The sequence below is a fragment of the Oratosquilla oratoria genome, chromosome 13, assembly GCF_046742065.1.
Source record: "Oratosquilla oratoria isolate Oo_2021 chromosome 13, ASM4674206v1, whole genome shotgun sequence".
NCBI lineage: Eukaryota > Metazoa > Arthropoda > Malacostraca > Stomatopoda > Squillidae > Oratosquilla > Oratosquilla oratoria.
This window is the reverse complement of record NC_134789.1, coordinates 55,342,405-55,362,404: the sequence shown is the minus strand read 5'-3', so window position 1 is coordinate 55,362,404 and position 20,000 is coordinate 55,342,405. Positions and strand designations below refer to the sequence as shown.

Below are 20,000 nucleotides of genomic sequence, written 5' to 3'. Positions count from 1 at the left end.
TTGGCGAAGAGGACTCCAAGGGGCGAGCCCATAGCCACACCATCAACTTGTCTGTAGAGTTGTTTATCGGGACCATAGAAAGGGGCTTCCTTGGTGCAAATCTCCAGCAGTTGGCGTAGGAGATTTTTGGGGATCTTCAGCTTTGCAAGGCCATCCTCAGGGTAGACTACCTGTAGGATGTAATCTATGGTCCTATCCACGGGGACGTGGGTGAAGAGAGACTCCGCGTCGAGGGATGCGATATCCCCTTTGGCATCGACACCTTTGAGGATGGACAAGAAGTCAGCGGCAGACTCAATGCTGTAGTCCTTAGGAATGAAGGGTGTTAAGAGGGCGTTCAATCTTTTGGCTAAATTATAGGAAGGAGTCGGGATCTGAGAGATGATGGGTCGCAATGGGTTGTTCTTCTTATGAGTTTTTACGTTCCCATAGCAGTAGCCTGGAGCGAAATCCCCAGAAAGTTTCTGCAGCTTAACCCCATCCATGTCGGCGTTCACGGCGTCAATGATTTTATTGATTTTTGTCTTGAGGGCTTCGACGGGGTTCCTCGAAATCCTCTGGAATTTAGACTCGTCCGCGAGCAGGGTCTCGAGCTTACCAGTGTATTCATCGGTGGGGATGAGGACAAAACTGGCGGCCTTGTCTGCTCTCCTGATGGTGATAGACGCGTCTTCTCGCAGTTGTTTGGCTGCTTCCTTATGGCGACGCTTCAGGATTCTGCTATTATGGTTCCCCCTCTGAACGCGAGCCTCACGGAGAAGATCCTCCTTAATGCCGTCGTCTAGGAGCACCTTGCCATCGTTCGCCAGTTTGTGAAGGTCCGCCATGAGAGCCTCAAGCTCTAGCCGCTTTTGGTAGGGGCGAGGGAAAGAGAGGACATGGCAGTTAAGACCAAGGTTAAGAAGCTCCTCTTGGTCCTCAGTGAGATGCTTATCCGTGAGATTGATGTATCCAGGGGTGGCGTTAGGGATCCTAATGTGTCCGCCGTTGAGTCTAACGAGTTTTCGTTGGGTCCGGTCAGTAGTTATTCTTGTATGTTGATCCAACTCTTCTTGAAGAAGCGCTTCGACGCGGGTGCGGAGCTCTAAGGGGACCTCTAAAGAGGTCCAAGCTAAGCGGAGCTGGGTAAGGGTGGCTTCCAACTTCTTAACCTCCTCACGCTTGCTACGTAGTTGCCTCTCAACCAGCTTTCTACGGTACTGTCTGGTTTCAGGCGCATCACGGACTGCTTCATCGTGAAATCTGACATCGCTATAGTTGGGCAGCAGATCCTCTTTTAGGCAAATGTCATTAAAATTTGCAGCAGCTTCTGCGTTCACGGCTCAGCTCACGACTCAGCCGCTAGGCCCGGGGGCGGCGCTTCGCGTCCTGCTTCCTGATTGGCCAACCGGATCAGCACTGAAGTCTGTGATCTGTGTATTGTGTATTTATAATCATTTCCCACACGCTGTACTCATTAGCACTGAAGGTGCCTAACTGTTAGGCGAAAACTCTGCATAGATATTAAGAAGATAATTCCCATGACTTTAACTATTCTACCAAAGCTATTTGGCCAGGTCATTAGAGGACTTAGCACGACACAGCGCGCCAGCATAAGAAAAGTCGAGAATGTCAGCAATAAACTCGTGAACGCAGAAGCTGCTACAAATTTTAATGACATTTGCCTAAAAGAGGATCTGCTGCCCAACTATAGCGATATATATATATATATATCACAACAAAGATATGTCGTAGCACATATGTAAAATAATACTGATGACCCACTTTCGGAGAAGAATAAGCGAAGATATAGAGATCTGTATATTTCGATCACTTACTGTGATCCTCTTCGGCAGATATGAGTTACAAAGTACAGAACAATGTGTATTTATAGTAAAGCAGTGAGGTAGCATGAGGGGACGAGGCTCAGGTCAACACGCCCGGCACGCATGCTCGCATCTTGGTGGCTCAGGTCACATGACCGGCGTAGCATGGGCCTTGGTGATTTTTGTCCACCGCTAATGTTGATGGTAACATTTTATTTATGGCAAAAGAAGAAATACAGTCTGGTGACCATTGACCATGGGAAATGTTATAATTTGGGAAATTATTTATTAAGGAGGATTCTACTATTTTTCTTCCAAATGTAGTTTCAGAAGAAAAATAGTAGAATCCTCCTTAATAAATAATTTCCCAAATTATAACATTTCCCATGGTCAATGGTCACCAGACTGTATTTCTTCTTTTGCCATAAATAAAATGTTACCATCAACATTAGCGGTGGACAAAAATCACCAAGGCCCATGCTACGCCGGTCATGTGACCTGAGCCACCAAGATGCGAGCATGCGTGCCGGGCGTGTTGACCTGAGCCTCGTCCCCTCATGCTACCTCACTGCTTTACTATAAATACACATTGTTCTGTACTTTGTAACTCATATCTGCCGAAGAGGATCACAGTAAGTGATCGAAATATACAGATCTCTATATCTTCGCTTATTCTTCTCCGAAAGTGGGTCATCAGTATTATATATATATACATATATATATATATATATATATATATACATATATATATATATATCACTGTCCAGTAATGTCGTTACACATTAGTAATTGCACTAAGAACCCACTATTATTTGGATTTAAGAAAAGAAGAAAATAACGGATTTCCGTATATTTCGATCACTTGCTGTGATCCTCTTCACGCGGAATACATAGACAAGAGAACATACACATATTATATACAGATGAGAGAGGTAAAGTTAGGGAACATGGACAAGTCAACTCATGTGGCATCTATATTGTTGTGCGGGTTATGTGGTAAATCATCCGCTTTTACAATATGGGGAAATAATTTATCAACTGCCAAGGTGGTTATGTAATCTGGTGACCATTGGCCTTTTGAGATGTTAAAATTCGGGAATTGTTTTATTAAGGAAGATTCAATTATTTTCCTTTTGTAACTACATTTGGATTTGAAAATGGTTTTTGCCTCATCCCAATTTATTCTGTGATTGTTGTTGGCTATTTCAACACACACACACACACACACACACACACACACACACACACACACACACACACACACACACACACACACACACACACACACACACACACACACACACACATATATATATATATATATATATATATATACAGTATATACACTGAATGGATCTCAGTGAATGGTGATACATTTTTATCAACCACAGTGCACTTTAATTCTAAGCCATCAACATCGGGAGACCCGAGTGTTGACCTCCATCGGGTCTCCCGATGTTGATGGCTTCGAATTAAAGTGCATTGTGGTTGATATATATATATATATATATATATATATATATATATATATATATATATATATATATATATGTATATATACATTTTTTGCCGGTAACCACTAAGGAAATCGGAAGAAAACAGAAATTCCTTAGTGGTTACCAGCAAAATTTGTGGATCACGTGTTGTTTTTAGTGATCTTTCTGCATATATATATATATATATATATATATATATATATATATATAGTATATATATATTATATATATATATTATATATATGTACATATATATATATATATATATATATATATTATACACACACACACACACACACAAGGGGAGAAGATAGCAGCGAGTTGGAATGTAACAGAATTGCTACATAAGAGGGGACTTAATGCGGGCGAGAAATACCTTGATGGTGATTTCTTCGTTTTATTAAAAATATGATCTAGCGATTACAGGATGGGAAGATTTTGTACAATTAGGTCCTTGACCTAATACTCCTCGTGCCGGGTCTTGACCTTGGCACTGCCTCCTGCCAGGTACGTGACCTGGGGAATCCTTTCTGGCAGGTTCGTGAACTGAGCATTCTTTCTCTCTACAGCCCTTCGATAATAAAGGGGGTTAGTGGGTTGCCGTATGTGAGATATGTTACTCATTAAATATAGTTATGGGTGTTAGTTCCGTTATATAAGGGTTAGTTGTATGGTTGGTGGTCTTGGCTAGACATTGTGTATATATGTTAACTTAGGTAATGTAATTGGGGTAGGTATGATAAAGGGTTCAATGGGTATGTCTGGTGACATTAGGCATCTCGTGTTGTGACTTCGGGGGGCGTCGTTGTTTGTCTTACTTAGCGTTTAGTCAGGTGTTTTGGATTGGGAAAGTGGTGAGGTTTGCAATGATTAGAGATCTTGCCAAAGACGAGTACCATATTGCATATGTGTGGATCACGTGCGTGGTTGGTGATGGTTAGTAACGGTTACAGGAAGTAATTCTGAACGGAGAGAGGCTAGAGGAAGTGGGTAGTTTTAGGTATCTGGGGTCGCATGTAGCAGGAAAGGAAGGAGAGGAGGTGGAAGTGAATTGTAGTTTGAGAGAAGAGAGTAAATGCCTTTGAGGGTTAATACATATTATGGGAGATAGGCATTTAGGAATGGATGCTAACAGGAGATTATATGAAAGGATGATTGTGCCGACATCACTGTATGGAGCAGAGACTTAGAATTTAAAAAAGGCAAAGAGGGAAAGACCCAATGTGTTTGAGATGAAATATCTGAGAAGTATGATAGGGGCTATTAAGTTGGATAGAGTGAGAAAAGAGGAGGTGAGGAGGAGAACTGGAATGGAAAAGGAGAAAGCAGATAGGGTTGATAAAAGAGTACTGGGATGGTTTGGACACATGGAAATAATGATTGAAGAAAGATTATTAAAAAAGGTGTGGAAGGCAGAGGTGGAATGAGTGAACTTAAGGGGACGACCGAGGATGAGATGGATGGATGGGGTAAGAGGGGTACTGAGCAAAAGTGTAATGTCTGTTCAGCAAGGAAGGGAGATGGCGGGAGACAGGTGAATGGAGAATGGCTGTGTATAGATGATGATACTATGATTCAAGGATGGGAGGGGTTGGGATGGGGGTAAGGGAGTGGTTATGTATGAATGATATTTTGACGCAGCCCAAAGGGATTTCTCCACGTCTTCTCTTTTTCTGCATGAGGGGACAGAGACGGGGATCGCCGATTAGATGAAGTGGCCTTGCTGTGGATGTACTGTGTCTTGCTGCATTCCTTCTAACCCAGGGCAGGGGTGGGGGATACAGGGATGAGCAGTCACCCATGAGGAGTTAAGCTGAGTGGGAGGAAGGGATGGGAATGAAATGGGTGGGAGTGAGTGCATACCTTTTGACTTGGTACCCTCCTGGGCAGGGAGGAAAAGCCCTTGGTATACAGAATAGATGTTCTAATTCGGAATATCTTCCATTGGGTACTTATCAGAAACTCTGTGGGACGAACGACTATGCTCGGGGTTTGGAGTTGGAAATTATAAAACTGAAAATTATGATAATAATAATGATAGTAATATTAATATCTTTGTTGATGGCAGTAATAATAACAATAATACTACTAGTAGTAATGATAATGATAATAATGATAATAATAATAATAATAATAATAATAATAATAATAATAATAATAGTAATAATAATGATAATAATAATAATGATAATAATAATAATAATAATAATAATAATAATAATAATAATAATAATAATAATAATAATAACGATAATAATAATAATAAAAACAATAATCACAATAATAATAATAATAATAATAATAATAATAATAATAATAATAATAATAATAATAATAATAATAATAATAATAATAATAATAATAATAATAATAATAATGATAATAATGATAATAGAAACAATAATTACAATAATAATGATAATAATACTAATAATAATAATAATAATAATAATAATAATATTGATAATAGTAATAATAATATTAATAATAATAATAATAATAGCAATAATAATAATAATAATAATAATAATAATAATAATAATAATAATAATAATAATAATAATAATAATAATAATAATAATAATAATAATAATAATAATAATAATAATAATAATAATAATAATAATAATAATAATAATAATGATAATAATAATAATAAAAGCAATAATAATAATAATAATAATAATAATGATAATAATAATAATAATAATAATAATAATAATAATAATAATAATAATAATAATAATAATAATAATAATAATAATAATAATAATAATAATAATAACAATTAATGATAATAAAAATCATAAAGATATAAACTGAAATAAAACAAAAATAGAATAAAATAGAATAGAAAAAGTTTCACAATCTTGAATACCTCCGACAGGTTCCCAAGAACTGACCAGTCTACACGTCTGGATTGCCCCTGTCCAAGTTCCTTCTTTTCGGACGTCCTCAGCTGCGATGGACTTCGAAACGACCCCGAACACCACCGAGTTCGACTACGATGACGTCATCGTCAATGATACGCGTCCCTATATCTCTCCTGAGCTTCTGCAGTTCACAGGCGTGACTTTCATTTGCATTGGCGTCTTCGGCACTATCGGTGAGTACGTCCACGGACAACTTCCGACCACTCTTCGTGGGAGCATAATCAGCTCCACAACGCGGACAAATGACCCGAACTGTGGCCAGGGAGTTAGTATTTTTTTCTGACCAACGAACGGACAGAGACAGAAATGGTTGTTTCGTGAAAGAGCTGTGGGAACGAAATAAACAGAACCACGTCCACCAGTCATTCCAAGTCACCCTAACATCCCCATTAGGTAGCGATTCAAAGCCCACGTATCCTTACGGGTTCAACAGGCTGTTTGCCTCTATACCTCCGTCACCAGGTCACTCTTGAACTGAAGCCACACTTGTGGCGGTACACTACGCTAGATTGCTACTTGATTTTGCTACTTTGAATAGAAAATGTCAAATTACTCCTGCGTCATATAGTGAGAAGCTGAATGGTGAACTAAGAGAAGTTAAACCTAGAATACGAATGTTAGACTCATTGTTGATATGATCTTACGAAAGTCTAGAATATTGTAACCGAAGTCGTTTCTAGTCAAGCAAAGTAACAAAAACAAGTAGCATGCTAGCGAGAAATGCCTAGTGTGCCATCGGCCGATCTCACATAGGTCGTGCAAGTCACGACCCACGGAAGAAAACCCATTCTAACAACCAGCACTGCAAATAGGATTACTATCATTATAATCATCTATATCGCCGACGGTTCACCAGTTCTTCTATCCCTGAGAGTGGGAAATCGTAGCCAGCCAGCTGATGCAACTGCACTCTGGTGACAGGTGGGCGTTCAGCGGTGACAAACATGAGGAGCCACCGCGGTGGGTTCCGGGTGGAATGACCTTATTCCGACGAGTAGGGGCGATCAGCCTAGGGCAGTCTGTATGTCGTTGGGCCCATACAATTAACGGAAAAATAATCGTCAAAGTTTTGTTTTGGGCTAGAACCGTTCGCCTCATTTTATCATTCATAATCAGTGACCACTCATTCCAAAAACAGTGGCTGTTCTTCATATAACAAAGGTCATGTCCTGAACAGACAAACAAGCAGTAGTAATTTCCGGATGCCAGGCGGTCGTGTTTTTTTTTATGGTACGGTCCTTACTAGTCCTCACCACGGAGCACCTGAGGGATTTGACACTTATCCTCCTCTTTTTCTTTTTCGGCAGCCAACATCATTGCCATTGCGGGTTTCACTTGCTCGAAGGATCTGCGATCGCCTCCAATAGTCTACATGATCAATCTGTCGGTCTCCGAGGTGTTGATGTGTGCTGTGCTCTTGCCCTTCTGGGGAATCTACTACATACAGGTGAGTTGCCCCCTTTCCTAATCTCTATATTTATCATTATAATTCTAATTTTCGTCTAATCAGCCATTACGCCTCATTTACGCGGGGTAAGTTGAGAAGCAAGAAAGTGTGCAAGTTACTTGAACTGGAGAGGAAAGCGAGCAAATAACATGCTCATACAGGTAACTTGTCTCTGACTCGGCTTGTGTGAACATGTACTTACTCGCTTTCCTCTGCAGTTGAAGTAGCTTGCACACTTGACTTGCCTCTCAACTTGCCCCGGGTAAACTAGGCTTTATCCGTAAAACGAAGTGGCTACAGGCGTGGGGGTGGAGGGAACTTCCTCACCCCTCCTTCCATTCCCGCCACACACGTCTCTTCTCCTGCTTTCCATTCAAGTGGTGGTTTAACATCAGCGTTGCTCTTGTTATGTACATGATTTTGACCGTGTTTAACCCCTTCAGCACAGTGTGGCACCCTCATCGTTGTTCAACTGTGGGTAGGGTACTTTCTTCATCCTCTGATACCTTTTCCTTCCGTAGTAAAGGGGCCACAGGACTCGACTTTCCTTTTTATTATAATCTTGTTAATGTCTGGTGGCCATATTACGTGAGATTTTCTATTCCTCATGGAGACCACATTTGTTGAGTCAAGGAGATCTGAATGACGTTGTTCTTGATTTAAATTCTTCAAAGAAGCAAGCCAAACCCAGTTCTAGGCTGAAGAGTTAGAATCTTCTACAAGAAGAAACCAAAGTTTGTTTTTTATCGTGATCGCTATTGTATTTTCGAGATTTTACTCACTATTCTGCAATGAAGTCCAGTCTGTTATGGAGGAACTTGGTCACAAATGCAACACAAATGAATGGCGCTTGTTTACGGCCTCTTCCAAAGTAAGCCTGAAAGAAAATACGTAAGTTCCTTCCGTTCCTCTGACTCAAACAGCTAACACGAAGAAATCATATGAGAGTATGAAGCTTCTGTTGAAAAAAAGTATGTGGAATTTAAATTATATTGACTTATGGCAATTTCATTGGAATGCAGATGTGCTGCACTAAGTTTTGTTGCCTCTTTTGTTTGTGGAAGAATCTGGATAAAAATTAACCATATAAAGAGAGTGTGGCTAAAGGAATCACTGGTTTCAGAAGAAAAGGGTGTTATTAATACTCCATTTGTTGATCCTGAGAAAAGTCATCTGCATCCTTTACATGTAAAGCTGAATTTGACGAAGAATTTCGTCAAAGTTATGAATAAAATAGGCAAGGGATTCATATAAAAATAGATTTCCCAAAGGGAGCCAAAAATTAAGAAAAATATTTTGTAGGACCACAGATTGGGGAACTGATGCAAGGTCAAGACTTCGACGAAATGCATACTGATATTGTAAAAGCTCATTTAAAAAAGCTTGCAAAGACTTTATAGGAAACCACAGCTCAGACAATTACTGTGACATTGTGAGAGACCAACTGACTTCATATAAAAACCTGGGGTGTAATATAAGCCTAAAAACCCACTTCCTGGACTCTCACTTTGACTCTCTTCTTACAAATCTTGTTGCAGTTAGTGACGAGTACAGCGAGAGGTTTCACCAGGACATGGAAACTAACTACCCTTCTATGCCAACTCATTATTTTTGAACACAGAAAAGACGTCCCAGGGGCTAAATTTTGCTGAAAATTTAATATCATCCCGATATATTAATTAAAGACGTACAGTTATTATATCACAGAAAAGCCTGCCTGATAGATAAATTCTGATTTTTTTTTTTTTGCATAAAGAACACCCTTATGTTCACCTTTATTAATGTTTGAAAAAAAAAAAAAAAAAAAAACCGATGTCGGGAGAGGGCCTGAGCCGAAGTGAGGACATGACCTCCAAATGACGTTACTGGAGGTGCGCATGTGCGGACCATCTCAAAGAACGGTTGTTCTTCTTAAACTATCTTATTTTATTCTATTTTTTTTTTTAGCCACCTGACCCCTTTAGGAATCTGGTGAAAACTATAGAACCCTCCCCCTCTGTCCGTATGAAAAAAACAACAACAATAACATAAGTGTCAAGGGAGAAATGAAAGTAAATGATAATTTGTTCTGACTATACCAAACGGACCCCCTGAACTGAGCCCATCGATGGACCTCACCCGTGGGGTACTGTGAGGTGGAGGGTCACTATGGCGCACAGGGTGAAAGTCACTGATTCAGAATTTGGGGTCGCGTTTCAACGTTTCAGTAAGTAGAGTGTTCACGGTTGCATTCCCCTGTCGCTCTGACTTAGGTCACGTTTGAGCCCTTTGCTTACAGCTCTGGGTTGCTGCCAGGCGATTCTGTCTACCAACTGAGGGAATCAACATCGTACAGCAAAGGAACTAAACCAGGATTCTTTATTTTTTTCCTCCAGAATATGCAGAACGTGGATGAGCCGACTACTATGGGAATGGTCTTCCTGAGCGGAGTTGTGATACAGGTCGTGCTCCACACCGTCGTGGCCATCTCTGTCAACAGGTAGGCCAATCGTAACAATTCCTGGTTTTGTTTAGGACTAGTCCCTAAGTTGATCAATCAGTCAGTCCTTCCGTAGGAACTCCACAAACACGATCACCCTAAGTGGTATCATACGTCCAGCAGAAGGAAGATATATATATATATATATATGTATATATATATATATATATATATATATATATATGTGTGTGTGTGTGTGTGTGTGTGTGTGTGTGTATTTACCTAGTTGTATTTTACGGGAAGGGGAGCTATGCTCGTGAGGTCCCGTCTTCATATCTCATTTTATCTAAACTATTCTTAAATTCATGTATTGTTTTTGCACACACCACTTTCTCATCTAACTTGTTCCAACTGTCTATTACTCTGTGAGGAAAGCTGTTCTTTTTCAGATCTCTTCCATAGCTGTCTTTTTTTATTTTCTTTCCGTGTCCTCTTGTATTTCTATCATCCCATTTTATCAGATTCTCTCTATCAGTAATTTCTATGCCTTTCATGATTCTGTAAATAGCTATCAAATCTCCTCTCTCACTTCTTTGCTCTAGTGTCTGTAGTTCAAGTTTTGCTAGTCTCTCTTCATATGATAGTTTTGAGAGTGTTGGTGCCAATTTTGTAATTGCTCTTTGTATTCTTTCAATTTTTTTTTATACATTTTTTTTGTACTTGGTGACCATATCGTTGCTGCTTATTCCAATCTTGGTCTTATTAGGGTGATTAGAATTTTCTTCACCATTTCTTCATCCAGGTATGTAAATGCAACTTTGATTGTTTTTATTAAATTATAAGTTTCTCCAAAAATCTTATTTATATGTTTCTCAGGTGACATATTATTCATAACAATGACTCCCAGGTCCTTCTCATTTTCTACTTTTTTTATTCCTTCTCCCAATTTATATGATCCTGTTATTCTGTTTTTGCTTTTTCCAAATTCCATTATACTACACTTTTTTTGTATTGAACTCCATCTCCCACTTCCTACTCCATTCCTACTCACAATATTCTTCTGTTTTCACTCTTTTCAGTAGTTTTGCATCATCTGCAAAGAAGCTCATATAGCTTTCAATTCCTTCATCCATATCATTAATATATATAGCAAACATTATTGGGGCCAGAACTGTTCCCTGCGGAACACCGCTTATTACTTCATCCCATTTTGAGTGTTTGTCTCTTATCACTACTCTCATTTTTCTTTCTTGCAAAAAGTCTTCCATCCAATTAAGCAGTTTGGCCTGTATTCCTCCTTCAGTTTCTAATTTCTTAAGCAACTTCTTATGTTGTACTTTGTCAAAAGCTTTTCTTAAGTCTAAAAATGCACAATCAGCCCATCCATCTCTTTCTTGTATTATATCTATTAGCCTTGAATAGAAACATATTAAATTGGTGACGCATGATCGTCCTTGTCTGAATCCAAATTGCCTTGGATTTAGCACGTTGTTTTTTTCTAAATATTTCACCCATCTACTTTTGATAATTCTTTCAAAAATTTTTGCTATTGCACTTGTTAGAGAGACTGGTCTATAGTTGGTAGGTTCTTCTTTATTTCCTCCTTTATATATAGGTACTATATTTGCTTTTTTCCAATCTTCTGGAACTTTTCCTTCTTTCAAGGAACTGTTTATTATGCTATGTACTTTGTCTGCCAGTTCATTCCTGCATTCTTTCAAAATCCAGTTTGCTATTTCATCTGGTCCATGCGATTTTCTGACATCAAGATTACTCAAGTGTTTCAATATTTCATTCTTTGTTACTTCTATTTCTTTCATAGGGGGGACTTTCTCTTTCCATTCGTTCTCTTCAGGTTGTATGTTCTCCCTTACACTGATTTAAATTGTTTGTTCATAATTTCCGCCATTTCAATTTCCTCTGTGTATTCAACTCCTCCTTGTCTTAATTTCTCCAAGTCTTGTTTGTTTTTCAGTTTATTGTTTACAAATCTGTAGAATAGTTTTGGTTGATCTTTACACTTTTCTATGACATCTTTTTCATATTTTCTCTTTTCCTCTCTGCACGTTTGTACATATTCATTTCTATAACCGGTATATATTTTCCATTTTTCAGGTCTTCTGTTTTTTTTCCATCTGGTCCAAGCTTTGTCTCTTTTGTCTTTTAACTCCCTACAACTTTTGTTGTACCAGCATTTTACATATTCTTTTTTTTTTTTTTTTGTCTTGGGACATACTTTTCCACTCCTTTTTTGTAAATTTTTGTCCAAATATTCCATTTCTCTTCCACTGTTGTTTCTTCTTTGTACATTTCTTCCCAGTTTTCTTTTTGAAAGAATTCTCTTATTTTATCAAAGTTTGTTTTTTCATACATCATTCTTCCTTTTCTATATTGTTCATTTCTTTTCACGTATTTTTCTTCATTAAGTTCCAGTTCAATCAATATGTGGTCACTTTTACTTATTGGTGTTTTATATTCAATCTTGTCCACTATTCTAGGTTCAGATGTAATTATTAGGTCTAATCTCGATGGTTCTTCCTCATTTCTATACCTAGTGTTCTCCTGTATCCTTTGTGTCATTGTATGGTCAGTAATCATCTCAAGTAGAGCATTTCCCCATGAGCCGTCTCCACCCTTTACGGTCATCTCTTCCCAGCAGATTTCTTTACAATTAAAGTCGCCCATCATAACTATTCTTCCTCCATCTTCCATTATCTTATCTAATGTTATCTTTGTGTCCTCTAACATACTTTTATGTTCACTCTCTTCCCACGAGGCTGTTTTCGGAGGCACATAATTTATCACAAACTTTCTGCTCTTCTTATCTCTGTCTTCTACTTCCATCATAATCATCTCTACTGTATTCTTTCCATATATAACACACCTCACGTTTATATCCTTCTTAGTCAGGAACATAAATCCACCCCCTTACTTTGTCTCTCTGTTTCTAATCCAATAATTATATACATAATGTCCTACACTGTTGGGTGGTAGTGGACCTTTTAATTTTGTTTCTACGATTCCCATTATGTCCGGTTCTTTTTCCTTTAAATAATCATTCAGCTCATTCAATCCTGTTATTAATCCATCTATATTTGTGTAAGACACTCTTAGTTTTCTGCCACCTCCATTGTGTTCTCTGTTTCCCTTTTGTTTTCCTCTTGTATGTCGAATTTCCTTACTTTCATATTCACTACTCTCCAATAGAATCTCTCTTTTTTCTGTCTCTGTTCTGTTTTCGTTTTTTCCCTTAGCTTGAAGTCTTTTCTGTTTTTCTTCCTCTCTTTCCTCTTTATTCATTTCTCTTTTTATCCATACCTTTTTATATTGTTCACTTGCTGCTAGTTTCCCTGTTTTGGATAAGATATTCTCTGCCGTCGTTTGTGACCTGAATTTAATCTTAATTGGTCTAGTCTTATCTGTAGTATACTTTCCAAGTCTAAATTTCTCTTCAATTTGTTTCATAATTTCCGGTTCATCTTCCTGAACTGATTCTAGTAATCGGCTTACTTTTTCGTTTTCCTCTTTGATTCTTGTGGTTCTATCTGGGTTGTGTTTCTCTTCCATTCCTAACATAATTATACAGTTCTTTTTATCTGCTAAATCTCTTACTATATTCTCCTTCTGTCTCATCACTTTAATAACTGAGTCTTCAGTTTGTTCTTTCATTTGCTGTTTAATTATGTCAGTGAATGCAACTTTATTGTCTTCTTGGATTGTCTTCCAACTCTTAGCTTCTTTAGCTATGGCCTCTTTGTTTTCTTTATTATTCCTCTTTAATTCTTCATTCTCCTCTTTTACTTCTTTTAACTGTCTTTCTAGTTCTTTTATTTCCTTAGTTAAGTTTTTGTTTGCCTTCTCTAGTGCTTCTAATCTTTCAACTCTTTCAGCCATTTTTGAAATTCTATCAAACCTACTCTCCCAATGTTCGGTCATTTGTTCAAGTTTTACTTCGAGTCTTGCCTGTTGGGGGAGGTTGGTATCCGCCCCCCCCCTCATTAAATTAAATTCATGGAAATTATTATTCTCACCTTCTATTGTACAACTCATATCTATGTTTCTAATTTTTACATTTTTGTTAGACTTTTCATCGTCACTCAATTGGTCAGGACCCCTTTTGTTTACATGGCGCCTGCCTGCCTCGACCAAGTCCTCTCCTTCCTCATTTCCTTCCATTTCCCTCAGTTATCCTTCCCCTTCTCTTTTTTCCTCTCTTTCCCCCTACACCACGAGCAATCCCCCCTGTAAATACAATAGGTACTTCCTTTGCGTTGGGATCCACGAAAATTTAACTTTTCCTTCAGAACGTCCTCTACGCCGTCCATTCGGTGTGGGTGCGTGTGTGTGTATGTACAGATATGTATATATTTATATATGTATAGATATGTATATATATATATATATATATGTATATGTGTATATACCCATCTGGGGTATTGACTGCTTGTTATTGTGGCAAAGTAGCATGCAGTTGATACTTTAGGGTCTATATGGGGCGCCCCTACGGACCAGAGCCACACATCATTTTGTCTATGATAGAGGAAAACTCTTCATAGAGAAATGATGACACTTTTATATTACGACTGTCCCTCCGTTATGCTGAAGAGGGTTTGGGAGTTTTCCGACCAGCACCCTAAGGTTTGGGTCTTTTAATGTGCGTGGAAGTGGTACAGATGAGAGTAAAAAGGAAGAGATAGGTAGTATGTTTGTGAGAAGAAAGATGGATGTGTTGGCTTTGAGTGAAACTAAGTTGAAAGGGAAAGGTGAGTGTAAGTTTGGGAGTGTAAGTGGGAGGTTATCAGGAGTGAAGAGAGGGCGAGGGAGGGAAGGGGTGGCTGTTCTAGTAAGAGAAGAGATAGGTAAACATGTAGTGGAGTGGAAGGAGGTTTCCTCAAGGATAATGTGGATGAAGGTGAAACTGGGAAAGGAGATGTGGGTCTTTGTAAGTGCATATGGGCCTGGCAGTGAGAAGAGTGTAGAAGAAAGGGAGGCCTTTTGGATAGATTTAAATGGGTGCATAGAGGATTTAGGGAAAAATGTCAATGTGATAGTACTGGGAGACCTTAATGCTAGGGTAGGAAATGGTCCAATTGATGGAGTGGTTGGGAAATGTGGAGCTCCAGGAAAGAATCGTAGTGGAGAGTTGATGGTGGAAATGTGTCTAGAAAGAGAGTTGATGATAGCAAATACAGTGTTTCGGAAGAAAGTCAAGCATAAGTATACATGGGAGAGGGTGGTGGATGGAAGGGTGGTAGATAGAGCGTTGATGGATTATGTAGTGGTGAATAGGATTATGATAGGAAGAGTTAAGGATGTACATGTGCTAAGGGGAGAGGGTGGGGGAATATCAGATCATTTTTTGGTGGAAGGTAAGTTGAGAGTGGAGGATAGATGGAGAAAGAGGAAAGGGACAAAAGGTAGGGAGGTGCTTAGAGTGAACTCTTTTAATGAAAAGGAAAAAGAGAAGGAGTACAAGAAGAAGCTGAAGGAGGAGTGGGAGGGAGTGAAGGATAGAGTAGAGCTAGGTGTAGAGGAGGAATGGAGATGGTTCAAGGAGGGAGTCGCAAAGTGTCAAAGGATGGTCTGTGGAACAAGAAGGACAGGAGGAAATAGAAGGAAGGGTAGTGAATGGTGGGATGTGAAAACAAAGAAGGCTGTAGAAGAAAAGAAGCGAGCTTTCACAGATTGGTTACAAAATAGGACGAGGGAGTCATATGAGAGGTACAAAGAAAAGAAAAGAGAAGTAAAGCAAAAGGTAAAGGAGACAAAGAGGAAAGCAGATATGAAGTGGGGTAAAAGTATGACAGAAAAATTGGAAAATAATAAAAAGATGTTTTAGAAAGAAATTAAGAGAGGAAGAGGAGGTGAATCAAGTAGAGAAGAAAAGGTAAAAGGTGCAGATGGAGAGATGATAATGGAAGAGAAGGCAGTAAGGGGAAGATGGGCAGAATATTTTAGGGAGTTGCCAAATGTGAAGAAGGATAGGGAGGGAAAGATAGTTGCAGTGGGAAATGCTAAGAAAATAAAAGTAATGAGTGAGGAAAATGTAGGAGAAATAAGGAAGCATGAAGTGAAGGTAGTTGTTAAGATGATGAAAGTAGGTAAGACACCTGGTCTGGATGGATGCCATGCAGAATGTCTTAAAAAGGAGGTACAGTGATGGTAGACTGGCTAGTGAGGTTATTTAATGTTTGTTGGAGAGAGGGTAGAGTGCCGGAGGACTGGAGGAGTGCCTGTATAGTTCCACTTTACACGGGAAAAGGGGACAAGTGTGAATAAAGTAGTTTCAGAGGAATTAGCTTGTTAAGTGTAGTTGGGAAGGCTTATTGGAGGATCTTGATTGAGAGGATTAGGAGAGGAACAGAGGGAGTAATTGGTGAGGAACAGTGTGGATTTAGGACGGGTAGAGGTTGTGTAGATCAGATCTTTGTGGTAAGACAAATATGTGAGAAAGCTATAGGAAAGGGGATGTTTTTTTGGGCTTTTATGGATCTGGAGAAGGCTTACGATAGGGTAGACAGAAAGGCATTGTGGGAGGTTATGCAGATATATGGGATAGGAGGAAAGCTTCTCGGTGCTGTCAAGAGTTTTTATGAGAGTAGTAGAGCTTGTGTCAGAATTAGAAATGGAGAGAGTGAGTGGTTCGAGGTAAAGGTGGAACTTCGTCAAGGATGCGTTATTTCGCCCTGGCTGTTCAACTTATACATGAATGGCGTAGTGCGAGAGGTAAATGCAAGGGTGGTGGGTCAGGGATTGGAGATGGTTAAAGAAAATGGAGAAAAGTGGGAGGTGAGCCAGCTGTTGTTTGCGGACGACACTGCGTTTGTGGCAGGATCGGAGGAGGGACCGAGAAAGTTGATAACAGAGTTTGGGAGATTATGTGATAGAAGAAAGCTTGGAGATGTCGTGAAAGTGGCAGTAGACTGGAAGTGAGCATTAAGGGAGAGCGACTGGAGGAAGTGGATAGTTTTAGATACTTGGGTGCAAATGTGGCAGGGAAAGGTGGAGTGAAGGTGAAGGTAGAATGTAGATTGAGAGAAGCGAGTAAATTCCTTGGTGGATTGAAGAGTGTAATGAGGAATAGACATTTGGAAATGGATGCTAAGAGGAGATTGTATGAAGGAGTGATTGTGCCAACAGCACTGCATGGGGCAGAAACATGGATCATAAGAGAGGAAGAGAGAAGGAGCTTGAATGTGTTTGAGATGAGGTGTCTGAGAAATATGATGGGGGTTACTAGGCTAGACAGAGTGAGAAATGAGGAGGTGAGGAGAAGAACGGGGGTGGAAAGGAGTTGGGAGATAGGGTTGATGAAAGAGTATTAGGATGGTTTGGACACATGGAAAGAATGAGTGAAGAAAGACTAGTAAAAGAGGTATGGAAGGCAGATGTGGAGGGAGTGAACATGAGGGGACGTCCTAGGATGAGGTGGCTGGATGGGGTGAAGGGGGCTTTGAGGAAGGACGGGAGAGGACACAAGACAGGGGTGAATGGAAAATGGTTGTATATGGATGATGTTGTGATGCATGAGGCGGAATGGGTGGGGGGATGGGGGGTGAGGTAGTATGTGTGAGCAAAATTTGACGCAGCCCGAAGGGAATTTTCCTTGTCTTCTCCTTTTATGCATGGGGGAACGGAGAGGAGGAGTCGCCGATTTAATGAAGCGGCCTTGCTGTGGATGTGCTGTGTCCTGCGACACTGCTTCTGACCCAGGGCAGTGGACAAGGTGCAGGGATGACCCATCATCCAGGAGGTGCTAAGATGGGAGGGAGGGTGGAGGGGTGTGGAGTGTATTCAGGGATGGAATGGGTGGGAATGATTTTATGCCTTTTCCTTTTTGGCTACCTCCCTGGTAAAGGGGAAAAAGCCTTGGTATATGTATGTATGTATGTATGTATGTATGTATGTATACAAGATTGAAAGGAATAGTCAACCATTTAACTGTCTAGCGGGCACACGCGCGCGCACACATGTGGAGTGATAAGGAACTCCGGCGCAGCCAGACAGCTCTCAAGGGATTCTTCATTGTGCTCAGACCTGTCTCCCGAAGGACGTTCCATTGTCATCGGATCTGAACAGTGACCAGACAAACCAGGCATTTAAGATTACGCCCAACACATTTTCAGATCAACTTGGGTTAACATTTTATTTCTTTATCACATATTTCTCGTATGTTCTCTATCTTTGTAAAATCTATGAAAATATATCCCATGCATGGATACTGAGAGTCCAGACTCAGACTAGGCATTGAAAATTATAGATATAAGAAAATCATGTATTATTGTGGCAACAGCCTACTTGTACCCGTATAAATTAGAATCTGGCAACCCCCCAAGTCTTCCTCGGAGGTTGCTCTTGTTTGTAAAACAGAGAAGACTGAGGCATTAAAAAGAACGGACTTGCTCCTAGTTTGCCTCACCACACATAAAATGTAGATCCTAACCACAAATCTACATCCTGGCGGCAGCGGTTATGAATTCGAACTTCAACACTACATTTCTCCGAAGCAACAACTCTACGACAGCGACTACGGATTAGCGGATTCTACGTGCTGAGAAAATACATCAGAGATCTACACTCCGGTCGAACGCAGCCACTTGCCAACCCTACAATCTTCGCTCTGCATCGCCAAGCACCATACTACGAGCTAACGCTTTTCTTCGTCACATCGTCCAGCTGCCCACTATATATATATATATATATATATATATATATATATATATATGTATATATATATATATATATATATATATATATATATGCAAAAATAATCACAATAATGCGTGAATAAATAATATTGCAGAAAACACGGAAAATAAAGTCGGAATACTAAACGTTTTCGTCTATTATGACATCCTCAGAGTACAAGAAAGAGAAATAGAACACAATATTTATACAGAAATAAGAAAACTGGGGGAAGGTTATAGCCACATAAAAGCTTCGAACAATATACATATACACACATTCATATACAAATGGAACTAATAATAGTAATAATAAAAATAAAACAATAAAACAGCAAATACAAGGGCCACATGGTTATGCTCCCTTGTACTCACACACAGTAGTACATGGAAAAAAGTACACAATGAAATTGAGTGCACCACCCAGGTACTAATCAATAATGGCTTCAGTGAGAAAGATATTAACCACCAGACCAAGAAAATAATGGACGGCTGGTACATAGATAATAAAAACAATAGAAATATAGGAAAAAATTAACATCTATTATAAATCTACATTTTCATCAGCCTATAAAGAAGATGAACGTATAATGAAACAGATTATAAAGAGGAACATTAAACCAGTCAACCCAGAGAAAATACTAACTTAGTGATTTATTATAAGACAAGGAAGATCAGCCACCTCCTTCTTAAAAACAGTCCCTACCAAGAGAGAAAGAAACTTTAGAAATCACATGTCATCTATAGGTTTACTTGTTCACGAGGGAACTGTGAAACCCTCCCCTCCACATATATTGGCATGGTTATCCCGTCACCTTTCATGCCACCTGACATCAGGAGCCACTAAAAAACTTAAGAGAAGTCCATGGCATAACGCTAACAAGAAACATTCTAGAAGAAAACACTGAGATTTTGGAAATATGAACATATGATAGACGCCTCCCAATCTTAGAAGCATTATATATTAAAGAGTTGAGTCCAAATCTAAATATACAAATAAATGACTTTAGGGCCCTCCCAAGCGTTAGGCAAACTGTCACAAACCCAAGCATGAGACAACCCAACAAATCCAAGTTCGAGAAAAAACGCCACATACCCAAGCATAGGATATTTTATCACAACACGAAGTCGGAGGCTTCCCCTAGCACGTGACATTTCATCACTGCCTGAGTTACTAGGTAACCTCTCCCATGTGACCGGTAACCTCTTCCAGTGA

The 20,000-nt window shown here is 39.3% G+C and overlaps 2 protein-coding genes across 3 annotated transcripts in view; both read left to right on the top strand.

The window, feature by feature from the left end:
- LOC143032437 (melanopsin-A-like) overlaps positions 1-7,717 on the top strand; it is an 11,032-nt gene extending 3,315 nt beyond the window's left edge. Inside the window, exons 2-3 of the mRNA XM_076197216.1 lie at positions 6,189-6,407; positions 7,542-7,717. Coding sequence (XP_076053331.1) covers positions 6,266-6,407; positions 7,542-7,702 — 303 coding nt within the window. The 5' untranslated portion in view covers positions 6,189-6,265 and the 3' untranslated portion in view covers positions 7,703-7,717. The remainder of the gene's footprint in view (positions 1-6,188; positions 6,408-7,541) is intronic.
- A 2,297-nt stretch (positions 7,718-10,014) lies between these two features.
- Positions 10,015-20,000, top strand: part of LOC143032436 (galanin receptor type 2-like) — a 20,718-nt gene continuing 10,732 nt past the window's right edge. For both annotated transcript variants that reach the window (XM_076197215.1, XM_076197214.1), the window contains exon 1: positions 10,015-10,160. In XM_076197215.1, the coding sequence (XP_076053330.1) occupies positions 10,060-10,160 (101 nt within the window). In that variant the 5' untranslated portion in view covers positions 10,015-10,059. The remainder of the gene's footprint in view (positions 10,161-20,000) is intronic.